General features: G+C 38.9%; 2 protein-coding genes and 1 pseudogene across 2 annotated transcripts; all 3 read left to right on the forward strand.

Moving 5' to 3' along the window:
- Nucleotides 1-971: 971 nt before the first annotated feature.
- On the forward strand, nucleotides 972-4,298 carry LOC105037305 (cytochrome P450 71A1). The gene is made up of 2 exons (XM_073245712.1): nucleotides 972-1,903; nucleotides 3,561-4,298. Exons 1-2 carry the CDS (start codon nucleotides 1,010-1,012, stop codon nucleotides 4,182-4,184), a joined length of 1,518 nt encoding a protein of 505 aa, XP_073101813.1. The 5' UTR covers nucleotides 972-1,009; the 3' UTR covers nucleotides 4,185-4,298.
- A 7,107-nt stretch (nucleotides 4,299-11,405) lies between these two features.
- LOC105037347 (cytochrome P450 71A9) lies at nucleotides 11,406-14,593 on the forward strand. Its single transcript, XM_010913021.4, has 2 exons — nucleotides 11,406-13,144; nucleotides 13,849-14,593. The coding sequence occupies exons 1-2, from the start codon at nucleotides 12,248-12,250 to the stop codon at nucleotides 14,467-14,469; spliced, it is 1,518 nt and encodes a 505-aa protein (XP_010911323.1). The 5' UTR covers nucleotides 11,406-12,247; the 3' UTR covers nucleotides 14,470-14,593.
- A 207-nt stretch (nucleotides 14,594-14,800) lies between these two features.
- LOC109505453 (uncharacterized) lies at nucleotides 14,801-15,745 on the forward strand (annotated as a pseudogene).
- Nucleotides 15,746-15,993: the final 248 nt, after the last annotated feature.

Consider the following 15,993-nt stretch of genomic DNA (forward strand, 5'->3'; position numbering starts at 1 on the left):
TAGACAAAGCCCTTTGTGAAGTGCCTTTTGGCCCACGCAACGCAGCCCCGATAGACAAAGCCATATGGGGTCCACTCCCACGTGAGGCCGTCTTACGCCCACATGGCTACGAGCGCATCCCGAGAGTTGGTTCGATCTTATGAGCCTAGCTGATCGGACCATAACACTGGTGGCCCATGCAGGTCTCTCCCCAGTAGGCAAGGTCCTCTAACTTGGGGAGCAACTATTGCGGAGGGAGTGGGATTTTAATTCCACGTCAGTTGTTCAGTCAGACCATCTTGTCTTATAAGGCATCGCTATTCTCCAGTCTTCTGTGAGGCACTTTTTAGCCCGCACAATGCGGCTTCGAGGGACAAAGTCGTGCTAGGTCCACTCCTCAAAGTGAATAATATCTCATATGTGGATGGGGTCGTTTTATGTCCACATGGCTACGGACGAATTTCGGGAGCCGGTCCGACCTTATGAGCTAGGTTGATCGGATCGTAACAATGAAAATGCAGAGTTTTGCATGAAAGGAAGAAGAGAAAAAAAAAGAGATCTAGGTAGTTAGACTTCTTAGAATTGGAAGCTTCAACTTTATTGCTATCCTATAATATTTATACAAATATAATTTAGTGTGCAAGTAAGCTTGGTGAGCAAGCAAGCTCAAACAAGGAATACAAATCTAATACAACTTGGTGAGCAAGCAAGTTCAAATAAGGAATACAAATCAAATTAGAAGACTATATACATGAGAGGAGAATAATTCACAAATGGTAATTGCCTTATCAGCCTCCACTTACTTTCAAAAAAAAAAAACAAGGAAGAAGAAGAAAAAAAATCTTAGCTTAATTTGGCCCTCGACTTGTGCATAAAGCTTTCTGGAAAAATTTAGCGGTTTGTAACAAAAAAAAAAAAAAAACTAAACTTAGCGGTGGAAATTAACGGGAGCCCTGGCCTGTGCGGTACTCTGCTATAAAAGGACAGGGAAGAGGGGACCAAGAAGGGATACAAAGAAAATCACCAAACCATGTCTCCCTCCTTGCAACTTCCCTTCGAGCTGGTTCTCTTGCTCTTCCTCCCCTTTCTGCTGCTTCTTTGCTTCAAACAATCCTTTTCCAAGAAGGCCAGACTACCACCATCACCCCCAAAGTTTCCTTTCATAGGAAACCTGCACCAGTTGGGTCCTCTCCCTCATCGGTCACTCCAAGCTCTGGCAGAGAAGCATGGACCACTCATGCTTCTCCATCTCGGCCAGGTGCCCACCCTCATCGTTTCATCCGCCGAGATGGCCCGGGAGATCATGAGAACTCATGATCACATCTTTGCTAGCCGCCCTCCTATGAAGGTTGCTAAGATCCTTATGTTTGATGCCATGGACATCGGCTTGGCACCATACGGTGAGCACTGGAGGTATGCAAGGAAGCTTTGCATCGTCCACCTCCTTAGCAATAAAAAGGTGCAATCTTTTCGGCTCTCGAGGGAGGAAGAAGTAGCCTTTATGATCAAGAACATCTCTCGAGCTTCTATTACACCCGATCCTGTGAACGTAAGTGAGATCTTGTATGCCTTCGCAAATGATATGCTCTGCAGAGTTGTGTCAGGGAAATTCTTTAGAGAAGGTGGGAGGAACAAACTGTTTCGCGAATTGATAAGGGAGAATTCCGTTCTGACTGGAGGGTTCCATTTGGGGGACTACTTCCCTTCGTTGGAATGGATGGACGTGTTCTTTGGGATGTGCGCGAGGGCCAGGAGAAATGCAGAGAGATGGAGTGGTGTTCTTGACGACGTGATCAAGGAACACGCGGATCAAGTGAAGGATGAGACGCATGAGAAGGACTTTGTGGATGTGTTGTTGTCCCTTCAGAAGGATCCCGGTGTGGACTTGGCCCTCACAAAAGAAGATATCAAGGCGCTCTTAGTGGTAAGTTCTCTGTATCACTTATCATTGATCAGATTTACCTTGTAAATTTGTTACTTGTTCTCAGCTTTAAGCGCTTCTGAAGAAACTGACAGTAGTATTTGCCCCTGAAGTTTTTCTTAACAAGTTGGGACTTCCATTCAATATTCTCCATGTATCAAACAATTAGTTTCTTTTTTTTCATCATCGTGTTTTTCAATGATTGATAAATCTGACTAAACGTTCAGAGCGAAGATGGTCCTAAAGTAAATAATAAGTCTTTTTATTTTAGGTTTCTTTGATCTCAGAGAATAAGAAGGGTGTGGACTTTGGTAAACGGAATGAATGGAATGTTCATCAAACTATTTGATGGTCCAACGCGACACTGGTCATTGGATCACTCATTAAGATGAACGAAAGCGGACCATGCATGAGTTGGTCTATGTCATGTGATGTTTACTTGATTGATAGATGATCACCATCACAAATAGGTTCTGCTTCATGTCAGTATAAAATACTTGATATTGCTTATGAGATGCCCACAACTCAACCGTGTAGTCCTTGAACTCCAAATGGGATTGGTTAAATGTTACAAATGTTTCTCCATCAGTATCTTTTTGAATTAATGAAACCTAAAGGTACTTCAAGGTTTTTTCCCAAGAAAAAAGTGATACCTGTCCCTTTGTTTTACATAAATCCAATCATACATAGTAGACAGACTTGCCGTATTCTAGCACCTGCCCATGGCTTGGAGCAGCATATAAGACAAATTTAAGTTCATATTGCTTTGTCTAAGGTTTTCTTTGCGTTGGAGAAAAGGCGTACGAGCCTTGAAGGTTTTGAATGCACGAGCTTGAATTTGAGTAAGTTGAGCCACCGCAAGGTCTCGAACTTGAAGGCCTAGTCAGAGAATCTATCATTATTAAAATTCTGTAGTTGGTACGACGCCCTCTGACGTCAGGTTCAGAAGAACAAAAGTCGACACCTTTGCTTGAAAACATGTACTACGGTGGGGATAATTTGTTTGATCGATGGGACAGCATCTTGTAATTAGATTTATTTTTGGATTAGTTGACAGCATCCCGTCTCTCGTCTTTGCTCCTTTGTCTACTTTCCTTCCGCCGCCCGCCCCCCCACCCCCCACCCCCCCACCCGGCTTTTTTTTTTTCTTTCTTGCTTTCTCTACTATTGATTTTATCCTCTTCCTTTCATTTATTAATAAAATATAATAATATGTTTTCATCATTTTACTCAAATAATATTAAAATTAACTAATTCATTAGATATTAGAAGAACGAGGTTGACGTGTCCATTTTAGATTCTAAGAACTAACGGATAGAAATTTTTAATAAAAAAGATATTCATAATATTATAATAGTATATCCATCATTTAAAAAAAAAAAATCAGTGTCGATGAATATCTTCATAAACGATATGATGAGTATCATCACCATTCTATACATTTTCCCAGTAACAAGCACTGCTCTTCCAACTGATATTTAACTAACTATTTTTTTGAAAAACCAATATGCAAATCACTATCGCACCAATATGTACTAGATAGTATATGTTATTTATCAAATCAATTGATTGTTATGTTTATAGTCTGATTATGGATGATCATCGATAATTTGTATAAGCTTCAATTCATTCTTTTACTCATTAATTTCTTTCTTATCAGGATATGTTTGGTGCTGGAACCGATACGTCTTACATAGTCTTGGAATGGGCCATGGCAGAGCTTATTCGAAACTCGCAGGCGATGGAGAAGTTGCAAGATGAGGTTCGAGGCATCGCTACAGGAAAAGGCTTGGTCAGAGAGGAGGATTTAAGTGAGCTGAGCTATTTAAAAGCTGTGATAAAGGAAGTTCTACGATTGCATCCTCCTGCTCCATTATTGCTTCCAAGAGAATCCATGGATGATTGTCGCCTAAACGGCTACGAAATTCCTAGAAGGACAAGAGTAATTGTGAATGGTTGGGCCATTGGTAGAGATCCAAAAGTTTGGGAGGCACCAGAAGAATTCCGACCTGAGAGATTCATGGGTAATCAAATTGATTTCAAGGGGAATGACTTCCAATTCATTCCATTTGGATCTGGTCGGCGAATTTGCCCTGGTATGAACTTTGCGATTTCCACGGTGGAGCTTGCACTAGCAAATTTAATACAATGTTTTGACTGGGAGTTGCCTCATGGCATGGTAAAGGAGGATCTAGATATGATTGAAGCTCCTGGCATCACAAACCCAATGAAAAAAAGGCTTCACCTGGTTGCAAAACCACGTGGCTACTACGTGGACCCATGAGTGATGACCAGTTCCACTAAGAATAAGTATTAGTTCTTGTAATAATAACTAATAATGACTACTTTGTTTTCATAATGCAAGCTTATGGAAATAGATTTTGTGTTTTGGTCCAAAGTTATATCCAATCTTCAATGCGGTAAAGGTAGGAGAAAAAAAAAAAAAAAAGTGTGCCTGTCAACTAAAGGCTACATTGGTAGTTTGTTGACTAACTTTCTTAATTAAAGATTAATTTAATTTATCAAAAATTTTCAATAAAAAGATAAAATAAATTGCCTTATCAAAAATATGATTGGGCTTTCTTATCTCTAATCTCATTATTCAGCTTTTATATCACATTACCTAAAACACTAATTGAAAGATATTATTTTTATTTATTTATCCTTAATAAGATCTATGATCTCCTAGTATTCAAATGACATGAGACTAGAAACATATAAGGAATGCTGCTTTGGTGTGTCTCACCCCAATGAAACCCCACATTCTATCCAATGAATATGGAGAAGGTTTGCCCATCGATGACCAAGCTAGTTTGAACTCCTTTATACTTTTATAACAATGAGGCTATGATGTCCCAACAAAAAGAATACAAGTGGTGAAGGTGCCTTCAAACCACTCAAGTATACTCAACAAGCCATGAACCATGAGCAAGGCTACTATACGGAGCTAGGACTTATGGAAGGGTATATGAACTCACCAAGCATGATTTGATGGCCTCATATGGGCTTGTGTCATAATGCTCTTAGTCTATAAGAGCCATGAACTAGGTTTTCTTTGATATATTTTATAACAACTTTGGGGCATCATAAAAAAAAAAAAAATAAGCTAATCAAAAAGTATTATTTAGATTCTTTTGGCCTCGTATAAATAATCAAGTTTTTTCCAACATATATCCAATGAATTAAACACACACTAGCACATGCTTTCATATAGATATAGGCATGTTTAGTCTCACATAGAGTATATATTAGATAGGTCTTGAATGCATATACGGGGATAAGAGATCTAAATAGTATATTCTATCTAGTTTTTTCTAGATAAGGTCTTCGGCTATCATAAAACATTTAAGATCTTGTATACCTTCACAAAGGACATGCAATATGTAGAGTGGTTTTGGTGAAATTCTTTGGAGAAGATAGAAGAAATAATTTGTTTCACAGACTATTAAAGGTAAGTATCTCATTGCTTGAAGGGTTTCATGTAGAAAATTTCTTCCCATGGCTCGAGTCAAGCACTAGAGACAAGAGGGATGCCGAGAGATGATATATATATATATATATATATATATATCATTTTATTGGATGACATAATGAAGGGCCATGCTTATCATACAAAGGATGACAATGATTTTTTGGACATATTATCTCTCCAAAAGAATCCCTCCATAGAGCAATTTGTTGGATGGTTTTGGTGAAATTCTTTAAAGAAGATAAAAGAAATAATTTGTTTTGCAGGCTACTGGAGGAGAGCATCTCTTTGCTTGGAGGGTTTTTTGTGGAAGATTTCTTTTTATAATCAGAAAGATTTTTCAAATCAAGCACTAGCAATGTGGGGGACGTCATGAGATAATATATATATATATATATATATATATATATATATAAAGATTTTTTTTTATAACTAGAAAGATTTTTCAAATCAAGCACCAGCAATGTGAGGGACGTCATGAGATTATATATATATATATATATATATATATATATATATATATATATATATATATATATATATATATATATAATTTTTTGGATGACATAATGGAAGGTCATGATTATCATATGGAGGATGACAATGATCTTTCGGACATATTATCTCTCCAAAAGAATCCCGCGATGGAGCGCCACCTAACTTGTTTGGGCCTATTTAAATAATCCATTAATCCTGTGCCATCCAATAGGATTCCCAAGAACACAAAACAGATCAGGCCTATATTCTCGGTACTCAAACAAATTTTTTCAGTGGATCAGCTCGAATCCCATAAAAATAAACAGAAAAAAAACTTATCAACTCTTTGTCTCTAGAATGGTCTCGAAGTGGTCCGGTTGACATTAGCTGAGCTTGACCTCATATTTTATAATACAAAATCAAATCCATGCAAATAATTTAGAACATAATTTAGAAGTGGTCCGCACACCCCCCCAACATCACCCTCCAATCCTCCGCCTTCCTCTTCCTGCGGCCACCCCACACGCACCCTCTTTAGACCCCCCATCCGAGTCCTCTGTCTTCTTCTTCCCATGGCCACCCTGCATGCACCCCATTCGACGCCCCCACCCCCCCGCCTCATGCATCCTTCGCCTTCCTCTTCCCGTGGCCACACCGCATCCACCCCCTCTGGCGCAACCCACAGCTCCTCTGCCTGATTGCCGCTCCTCCACGCCCTTCCTCCGACCCCATGCCCGACCACGGTCCTGCCTCCCCCAGGCGCCCACCCTGCCATCCCGCCCTCCACCCGTCGACTCTGCACTTCCCTTCCCCGATAGCCCCCCTCCCCGCATGTTGGCCGCATCCTCCCCCCCCCCCTCCAACTGTGGCTCTGTGCACCATCCACCCCAACACCCGTGCCACACCCACCCCAACTCCCACTGCAGGAGGAGAGGAAGAAACAAAAAAATTATTTTTTAAAATAATAATAAAATATTATTTTTAAAATAATAATAAAATATTATTTTTAAAAAATAATTTTTAAAAAAAAATCGCACGAGTAGAGGAGCCATGGGTGGCGGCGTGGGCTCCTGCTCCAACCCATCATGGGAGGAGAAGAAGAAATAAAAAATATTATTTTTAAAATAATAATAAAATATTTTTTAAAAAAATAATTTTGAAAAAAAAAGATCACAGGGCAGAGGAGCCATGGGTGGTGGCATGGGCTCCCGCTCCGGCTCACCATGGGAGGAGGAGAAGAAATAAAAAAAAATTATTTTAAAAATAATAATAAAATATTATTTTTAAAAAATAATTTTGAAAAAAATGAAGCTGCGGGAGCAGAGAAGTCATGGATGGTAGCATGGGCAGCGATGGCTTGAACGTTGCAAGGGGTAGAGAGGAGGCGAGGTCCTCCACTCACTTATGTTGCACAGCCCTCCTTGCAGTGCACTTGTAGATATCTTGGCCATAGATCCAACTTTAGAATCTAGGTTTCTTTCTAAGTTAGGTTTCCTTCTAAGCTAATCGGCCACCCGTGTGCTTTTTTTTTGAGTATTTTTTTAACTATAAAATGCTAAGAATGGTCCAGTCTGCTAAGTCCAGCAGTCTAGGTCGATCGATCCGGATGGTCTAAGTCCGTTAAACCTTAACATCGAAAGAATTAAACACAATACCAAAGCATAAAATCTTAAGAATTAAACCATAATAGTTTATATGAAATCTCAAGTTTAACATAAGATCAATCAGAATACATGATTCAACCTTTTTTTGAAGCCATTAAATTGATTTTAGGGTGGGGTTGAAATTGAAGAGAAATTTTAGGAAAATCAATGGGGAGCAAAGTGGCTTTGGGTTAGATTTAAAGGCATATGAAATTATGGGTTGAACCCATAATTTTATGATTTGATCTGAAATTGTAGGTTGAATCCATAATTTCGCAACGGTAGGCCAAATTATAACGGCATGATTTCAAATTGAAATTGTGGATTCAACTCATAATTTTAGATGGTAGGATTCAAATCGAAATTATGGGTTGAAGCCATAATTTTATAATGAAATTATGTCTTCAACAATACAAACTTGTGGGTTTAACCCACAAGTTCGGCCATCTAGACTCAAACTTATGGGTTCAATATATAATTTAAGTTTAGATGGCACCGAAATAATAATTTCGAAAATAAGTTTGGAACAGAGATATTTTTAAAATAAAATATTAAAAAAATATTATTTAAAAAAAATCTCAAAGAAGAAAATCTGACTTTTGCCCCAATCCTCCTTTTTGACCACATTCTAAATCTGCTTCGCAAAACAACGAACAAAAATATGGTTAAATGTCATAGTCACAACGGATGCAACCCTCTACCATGTTCCTATCTTTCTTTGCCATCACTTCCTTTGCGTTCAACCTGTCAATGAAAGTTAACCGCACAAAAAGTTTTACACAATACCTCCTTGATTTAGGAATTTATAAATATTAAGGGTCCATTTGGATATTCTTATAAGATTGGACTACAAAATCTATAGGAATCAAGCCTATTGATCCATTTATATTATATTTTCTAAGAGCCAGTCCAAATCCAACCTAGTCCTAGCCTTTTAACTATAGAAAGAACAAAAAAAAAAAGGATTTATGGAGATTCTTTTTTTCTTCCCAGAGGATTTGGGCTGAGTGGTATTTGATTTATACAGGACCATGCTTAAAAGTTTGTTTGGATGATTCGAGTGAAAATTCAATCGGATTTCTATATTAGGCCAACACAATCAGCAAAATCATGAGTTTAAAAGCTTAGGCTAGGCCTGTATTTATAACTATCTAGGAGTTGATTTTCCATAGGCCAATCCAAATCCCACGGGAAGAAAATACTATAGGATTCAGGCCAGCGCACTCCAAAGCTACTTCTAGGTACTTATGAATATAGGCTTAGTATAGCCTATAAATCTATAACTTTTGTTGGTTGTAATGGCCCAAGCTACAAATCCAATAGGATATTTAGTCCAAGAGTAATTCTTTGTGCATTGCATGCGTGTAGCAAAATTGATGTGGAGTATACCGTTTAATCACATTGAACCACATAGCACAATTAATAATGAGATAGATATTTAATACTGCTTAATTTTTTTCATTAATTTTTTTTGACAAAAATACCCTTTTCTTCTATAGAATAAAGAAAGAATAGTATTATTATTTTCTGATATCATGTATGACTTTTTATGAATATATATGATATCCTGAATAATATATTGTGACATCTTGAATAATATATATGGCTTCTTATACCTTATATATTTTTTTATAAATATATATGACATTTTGAACAATGTATATGACTTTCTATGAATATATATGACACCTTGAACAACATATATGACTTCATAATATCTTATATGACTTTCTATCAGTATAAATTATATTTTAAATAATATATATAATTTTTTATAAATATATATGATATCCTAAATAATATATATAATTTTTTGTATCTTTATATCTTATTTTATTGGTTCTTTTAACCAACAGAAAGTCATATAAGGCATCAGAAAGTCATAATAATTAAGATATCATATAAAAATATTAAAAATTATATATATTATTAAGGATATCATATATATTTATAAAAAATTATATAAGATATCAGGAAGCCATATATATTATTTTGGATATCATATTATTCATAGAAAATAATATATATTGTTTAGGATGTTATATATATTTAATGAAAGTCATATATATTATTCAAGATATCATATATATTGATAGAAAATTATATAAGATATTAGAAAGTCATATATATCAGAAAGTCATAATAACCAATAAAGTATCATATAAAAATATAGAAAGTCATATATATTATTTAGGATGTCATATATACTCCATCAATATACAGTTGAAGATCTAAGTAGCTCTTAAAGATTCCTTATTATCTATTAAGGTAATTTTGATGAATATCTATTAATAAGAGATTATCGTCTATTGCCACCATCGAGAATGTGTGCAAACCCATCAAGATTCCAAAGGTAGGTTGATTTTTTATAATTAAATTTCTAATATGGTTATAGTAATTGTGGATATTCATCAAAGGAATGTTCCCTACACTAACCCTTATAATAGTTATATATCCTTCCAAAGAACTTATCCATAAAATCTTAAAAGCATGGGATTTTCAATTGATATGCGGGTGATCATCCAACTGGACCAATACTTTACTAGATAGTGGTTTTTACCAAAATGAAGGAAAAGCTGTTTTGATAAGCCTTCAAATAATGATCGCCGATGACGTTTATAAGCTTTGATATATTATACCATATGTTCACCATAGGAATGAATGCGACATACATAGCCCTAGAATGAGCCATGGCAGAGCTTGCTCAAAACTCACAAGTGATGGCGAAGTAGAAAGATGAGGTGAGAAGATTGGCCATAGAAAAAGGCATGGTGAAGGTGGAGTATTGAGTACCACGACCTACTTGGAAGCTATGATGAGGGGTGTTTTGCCGGTGCACCCTCCTGCATTCTTGCTTCCACAAAAGTCTATATATGTATGATCTTCACATTCAAACCTATGAAATTATTAAGAGAATAAGAGTAGTCGTTAGTGCTTGGACTAGCTGGAGTATTTGTCCTGCAATGAATTTTGCAATTTCTACCATCAAGCTTGGTCTTGCAAATATTGTACAACATTTTGACTAGGACTGGAGGACCTAGAGATGACCGGTTCCTGTGGACTAGCAAACAATGGCTTCATCTGGTCGCAGGACCATGCGTGTCTACGAGGAGGACTTGCAAATTATGATCAGTTCTTTTACATAGTAATAAGTCTTGTTCTTTTTTCTTGAGAACGGGTTATTATATACGTAAATAATATGAGCTCAAGGGCTTATTTGAATGGTTGGACTAAAAATTTAATCAGGTTTGTGAATTAGGCCAACACAATTAGCAAAATCATGAGTTTGCAAACCGGGGCTCGGCCTATATTCATAATTATCTAAGAGTTGATTTTGAGTGGGCTGACTCGAATTTTATGAAAAAAAAATATTATAAAATTTAGATCAAAATACTACAAAGCTACTACTAGGTACTTATAAATACAAACTTAGCATAGCCTATAAATCTACGATTTTATTGATTGTACTGATTCACTCTATAAATTCAATAAGATATTCAGTCCAATTATTCAAATATGTTCTAAATGAATGGTCTAATCCAAAATTCTACAGAATATTCAGCTCAACCATATAAAAATATCCCAGTAGACTCTAAGTATGTTTGGAATTTTTTTATCTGTCCCATTTTGTAATTTAGTTCGACAAATTTTAAGAGGAAAGAAAATGATAAGAAATTTTTTTTTGTAAGATCTGTGATGGCAGGTGAAAGCCCACCGCTAATCTCTTTTAGGGTGCAAGGGGGGAACACGTTGTACAAGGACCAACCCGACTTGATATAGATTTTTTTTTTTTTTTTTTTTGCTTGTTTTATTAGGAAGGCAGCAAATATTGCGTGCGCTCAAGGTTATTTAGTGATAGCTATGTTCTTGTACTTCATCATTTTTTACTGTAGCAGACCCTATGCCGAACCGCTGAACGTAGGAGAGCTCTGGCGTGTCGAGCTCCCCACGGTGGGTTTTTTTTTTTTCCCAAGCAGCGGCAGCGCCTTTTATTTATTTAATATATTTATTTATTTATTTATTTATTTTGGCTTCGAACCCTTCGGAGCCCTCGCGGACGCCCACCTTTTCCCCGCTCTCCTCCCCACCACCTCCCGCCGGTCTCCGCCGTCGCCTTCCTCCCCATCATCCCCGACGTCGGCCTCCCCCCTCCAATCTCCCTCAGGTGCTTTCCTTCCCACAGATCTCCCAAAAAGTGAGACGCCGACCTCCTCCCTGCTCTCCTCGCTGCCACCTCCCACCGATCTCCGCCGTCGCCTTCTTCCCCATCGTCACCGGCGTCGGCCTTCCCCTTCGATCTCCCTCAGGTGTTTTGCTTCCCACATATCTCCCAAAAGAGAAAGAAATGAAAAGAAAAGGAAGGAAAAAGGAAAAAAATTGATCAATCTATGTGGGAAAAGGTCTTGCTTTTTCAGTGTTCCACCTTTCTTTCGTTTTCGTTGATTTTTCCTGTGTTTTCACCTGTTTTTCCTCTGCTTTTTCCATTCTCCCGAGTCTCAATAGGGTGGGAGGCTCGGAGCGGCCGAATAGGAAGTTTAGATCCGTTTGGTGGAGGCTTGCAGGTGCCGAATAGGGAAGTTTAGTCCAGAAAGTGGGATTGTTGCTCTTTCTAAGAATTTATCCAATTTGACAAGGGTACGAGTCTGGATAGAGAATATAACTTGTAAGACTAGGACGCCTCTGAACGAAGGTCGGTTAAGAATTGGCACTCCTCAGCCATAAAGAGAGTACAAAGCCAAACAAGGTTATCATCACAACATGTTCTCACTAGTTCAGCACTTGGTTGGGCCATCTCTTCTCACTGTCCTCTTGTTCTTCCCCTTCTTTCTACTCATAAAACGAGCCTTCTCAAAAAGGACTCGGCTCCCACCTTCACCACTCAAGTTTCCATTCATAGGGAACCTCCACCAGCTGGGCTCTCTCCCTCATCACTCTCTTAGAGATCTCTCCAAAAAGCATGGACCACTTATGCTTCTCCATTTGGGTCAGGTGCCGACCCTCGTCGTTTCATCCGCAGAGATGGCTCGAGAGATCATGAGAACTCATGATCATATCTTTGCCTTCAGGCCTTCTCTGAAGGCTGCCAAGATCCTGCTTTATGATAGCATGGACCTGGCTTTTGCACCATATGGTGAGTATTGGAGGCAGCTGAGGAAGCTGTGCACCCTCCACCTCTTGAGTGCCAAAAGGGTGCACTCCTTTGAGCTTGTGAGAGAGGAGGAAGTGGCCTCTATGCTACTAAAGATTTCCAGAGCTGTTACATCGACAGGCATGGTGGACATGAGTGAGGTGTTAAATTTCTTCACAAATGATGTACTGTGTAGAGTTATTTCAGGGAAGTTCTACAGAGGAGAAGGACGCAATGAATTGTTCCGGGAGTTAATTGAGAACAATACCTCTCTACTTGGGAGATTCCATGTGGAGGACTACTTTCCATTCCTTGCATGGATGGATGCATTCTTGGGGCTCAGCAAAAAAGCCCGAAGGAACTTTGAAAGATGGGATGGTCTTCTCGACCAGCTAATCAAGGACCATGGCGATCGTTTGAAGGAAGAAGGGCAGGAGAATGACTTCATAGACGTACTGCTCTCTCTTCAGAAGGATCACAACATGGAGTTCACCATTAGAAAAGAGCACATGAAGGCACTCTTGGTGGTAAGCTGCCGGGTCCAAAGTTTCTTCTATATTCTTGTTTTGTTTCTTAGACTTTGAGAGTAGTTGGTAGGACACCGCGTTTACAAATGGACATTTAAAAATCCTTTTTTTCTACCCCCCCCAAAAAAAAAATCCTTCTTTTCAGAGAAAAATGAAACTGAGCACTGCAATGATGGCACTCAGCTTAAGAAATCTATAAGTGAAGGCCACCTAGAAAAATGGCCATCCATTAGCCTAATGACTTACTTTTGGTTTGTTACGAAAAGCTCTATAGGCATGATTAATTAGTTTAATACTTGTTTAATCATATGTCTTTTATTTTTTTGATGGTAATGGAGGCTGTAACCAGCCACCAAACAAATTTAATCATATCGTGTTGTGATGCAAGTAAACACTTGATGAATGAGGCATGTGCATCAACTTGACGAGCTGTGAAAAATGAGAATTATTTTTATTAGATGCATACACAATTGGTTGAGCAGACAAAACATAAGGAATTTGCACCATGTACAAATTGGTGGACCTCATCAACTATACTAATGATTATGATCGAACAAGGAGAGATTATTACATGTGCTGCCACTGATGTTCCTGTTATCCAAATCCTGCAATTAGTTTCTTTACTTGTAGGTACAACCAACATTAGTATTGGTGACTCTTATTATCTTTAGTCCTTGTCCACTTTGCTTGAATGTTTTGCATAGGATATGTTCGCTGCAGGGACCGATACATCCTATTCAACCCTAGAATGGGCCATGGCAGAGCTTGTTCGGAACTCAGAAGTTATGAAGAAACTACAAGATGAGGTAAGAGGGATAGCTAGTGGAAAAGGCATGGTGAGAGAGAAGGAATTGAACAGAATGGTCTACTTAAAAGCTGTGGTGAAGGAAGTCTTGCGGTTGCACCCTCCGGCTCCATTGCTAATACCACGAGAATCAATGGAGGATTGCCAGATCCAAGGCTATGATATTCCTAAGAAAACAAGAGTCATCATCAACTGTTGGGCAATTAGTAGAGACCCAAAATACTGGGAAGCACCAGAGGAATTCCATCCTGAGAGGTTTTTGGACAGTCCTATAGACTTCAAAGGGAACGATTTCCAATTTATTCCATTCGGAGCAGGTCGAAGAATTTGTCCAGGATTGCACTTTGCAACCTCTACTGTGGAGCTTGCCTCAGCAAATCTTGTGCATCAGTTTGATTGGGAGCTGCCTCATGGCTTGACAAGAGAGGAATTGGGCATGGCAGAGGCTCCAGGACTAACAATTAGAAAGAAACAAAGACTGCATCTTGTTGCTACACCTTCTTTCCCTCAGGATTCTTGAGTCAATGTTGGTTCATCCATGTTCAGATCTTGAGAGATGCTTCCTAATGTTTCTCACATCATTTCTTTGAAATGATTGGTGACTCTGCCTGCGTCTCTTCTAATCTGATAACGTGGATTTGATATGGTAGCATGCTTGGAAGATATGCACAAGGGCGTTCAGGTTGGGCACATGAACAGGCCACCTAAGTTAAAGATAGATAGCGAGCTTATATAGCGAGCTTATTCTTGGTTAAAACGCTACCCCGCCCTTCTCTCTGCTTCCATCATTCAAACCTCCAGAGCTGGGCATGTCAAGTTGCCACCCATGTTTTACGTGAAGACCCGCTGGAATGATTCCAACATCCAAAACCAGTCCAACCTCCCCACATAAGCAACCCAACAGCTCCTTCTACCACCTTGGTTCTGAAACAAGATTTTTGATTGAGAGGAAACCTTGGTCTGATTCCCAAACAATTTGGAAGAATAGATTGAGAACAAGCTCGCCGATTCATTGGTCCTGAAGATATCTGCTCATAATAGCACAGATACCCCCTTACGATGGAAGCGCATCAGCATCTGAGTCGTCTCAGGCTTCCTTCTCACCCTCCTCGTTACAGCAGGAATCTGGCTAGTTCTCTACTATGTCCTCCAGGAGTCGGAGGTGACTGTTTGGTTCCCATCGATCGCGATGATCTTAGTCGGAATCCCTTGGGCATTTTGGATCATGTCAGGCTTCTACATGCATCTGACAGAGAGAGGACCAGAGATTGGCAACCTGCCTAAAGAGTTGCGACAGTCGCGCCGGCACCAAGCAGTAACACCAGCAAGACCAGTGCTCGAAACAATGACTCACCGATCAATTCCCCTGGCGGTGCGAGGAATGTGCATCTTGAAGCAGCCTCCTCCCAAGGACCACGGGGGGTGGCAACTGGAGCAAGAACAAGTGGGGCAATGGTGGATGGTGGATGGCAATGCAGACAGCGAATTGTCGACTAGCCCACAGAATTCTAACATGCAAGGTTCGCCGCTTGCATCTCATGAGAGCGAAATGCCATTAGCTTTGTCAAAATCTTGGTAATGAGATTATCAAGGGCTCCTAGCAAGTAAGAAACTTGTGGTTATACTGCATTTTGGAGGTCAAGATATTGATGTTTTCATCAGTATTAGACCATCAATTTAAGTTAGAGATCGACAATGGAGGCATAAGAAGACTGTAAATCTGATGACCTGTTAATGTCCTCTGTATATTTTTTCCACCACAATCGAAATATATGGTTCAAGACTTACTATCTGAATTGCTGCATCCGATGGGTGATATATAACTTCCCAAGTGTAAGAATTTCATGTTTGATCCGAGCTAGTGTAAGAATTTCCCGTTTGATCTAAGCAATTCCTAAAGAACAATTGCTCTTTATTACATACACAATCTTCAGTCCCCATTCTCTAAATTAGTTTTCCAGACTCTGTAGCTCCCCTATGGTATACATATTTAAGCCGTCTTTGTCAATATTTTTTTAAAGAAAAAAAACACTAGCCACTGGCA

This window comes from Elaeis guineensis, chromosome 1 (assembly GCF_000442705.2).
Source record: "Elaeis guineensis isolate ETL-2024a chromosome 1, EG11, whole genome shotgun sequence".
NCBI classification, from domain to species: Eukaryota; Viridiplantae; Streptophyta; class Magnoliopsida; order Arecales; family Arecaceae; genus Elaeis; species Elaeis guineensis.

Excerpts from the sequence above, each read along its gene's own strand:
- LOC105037347 (XM_010913021.4), top strand. The coding sequence starts at position 12,248 with ATGTTCTCACTAGTTCAGCACTTGGTTGGGCCATCTCTTCTCACTGTC. Across the intron at positions 13,145-13,848 it reads ACATGAAGGCACTCTTGGTG|GATATGTTCGCTGCAGGGAC; the intron begins GTAAGCTGCCGG and ends TGTTTTGCATAG.
- LOC105037305 (XM_073245712.1), top strand. The coding sequence starts at position 1,010 with ATGTCTCCCTCCTTGCAACTTCCCTTCGAGCTGGTTCTCTTGCTCTTC. Across the intron at positions 1,904-3,560 it reads ATATCAAGGCGCTCTTAGTG|GATATGTTTGGTGCTGGAAC; the intron begins GTAAGTTCTCTG and ends CTTTCTTATCAG.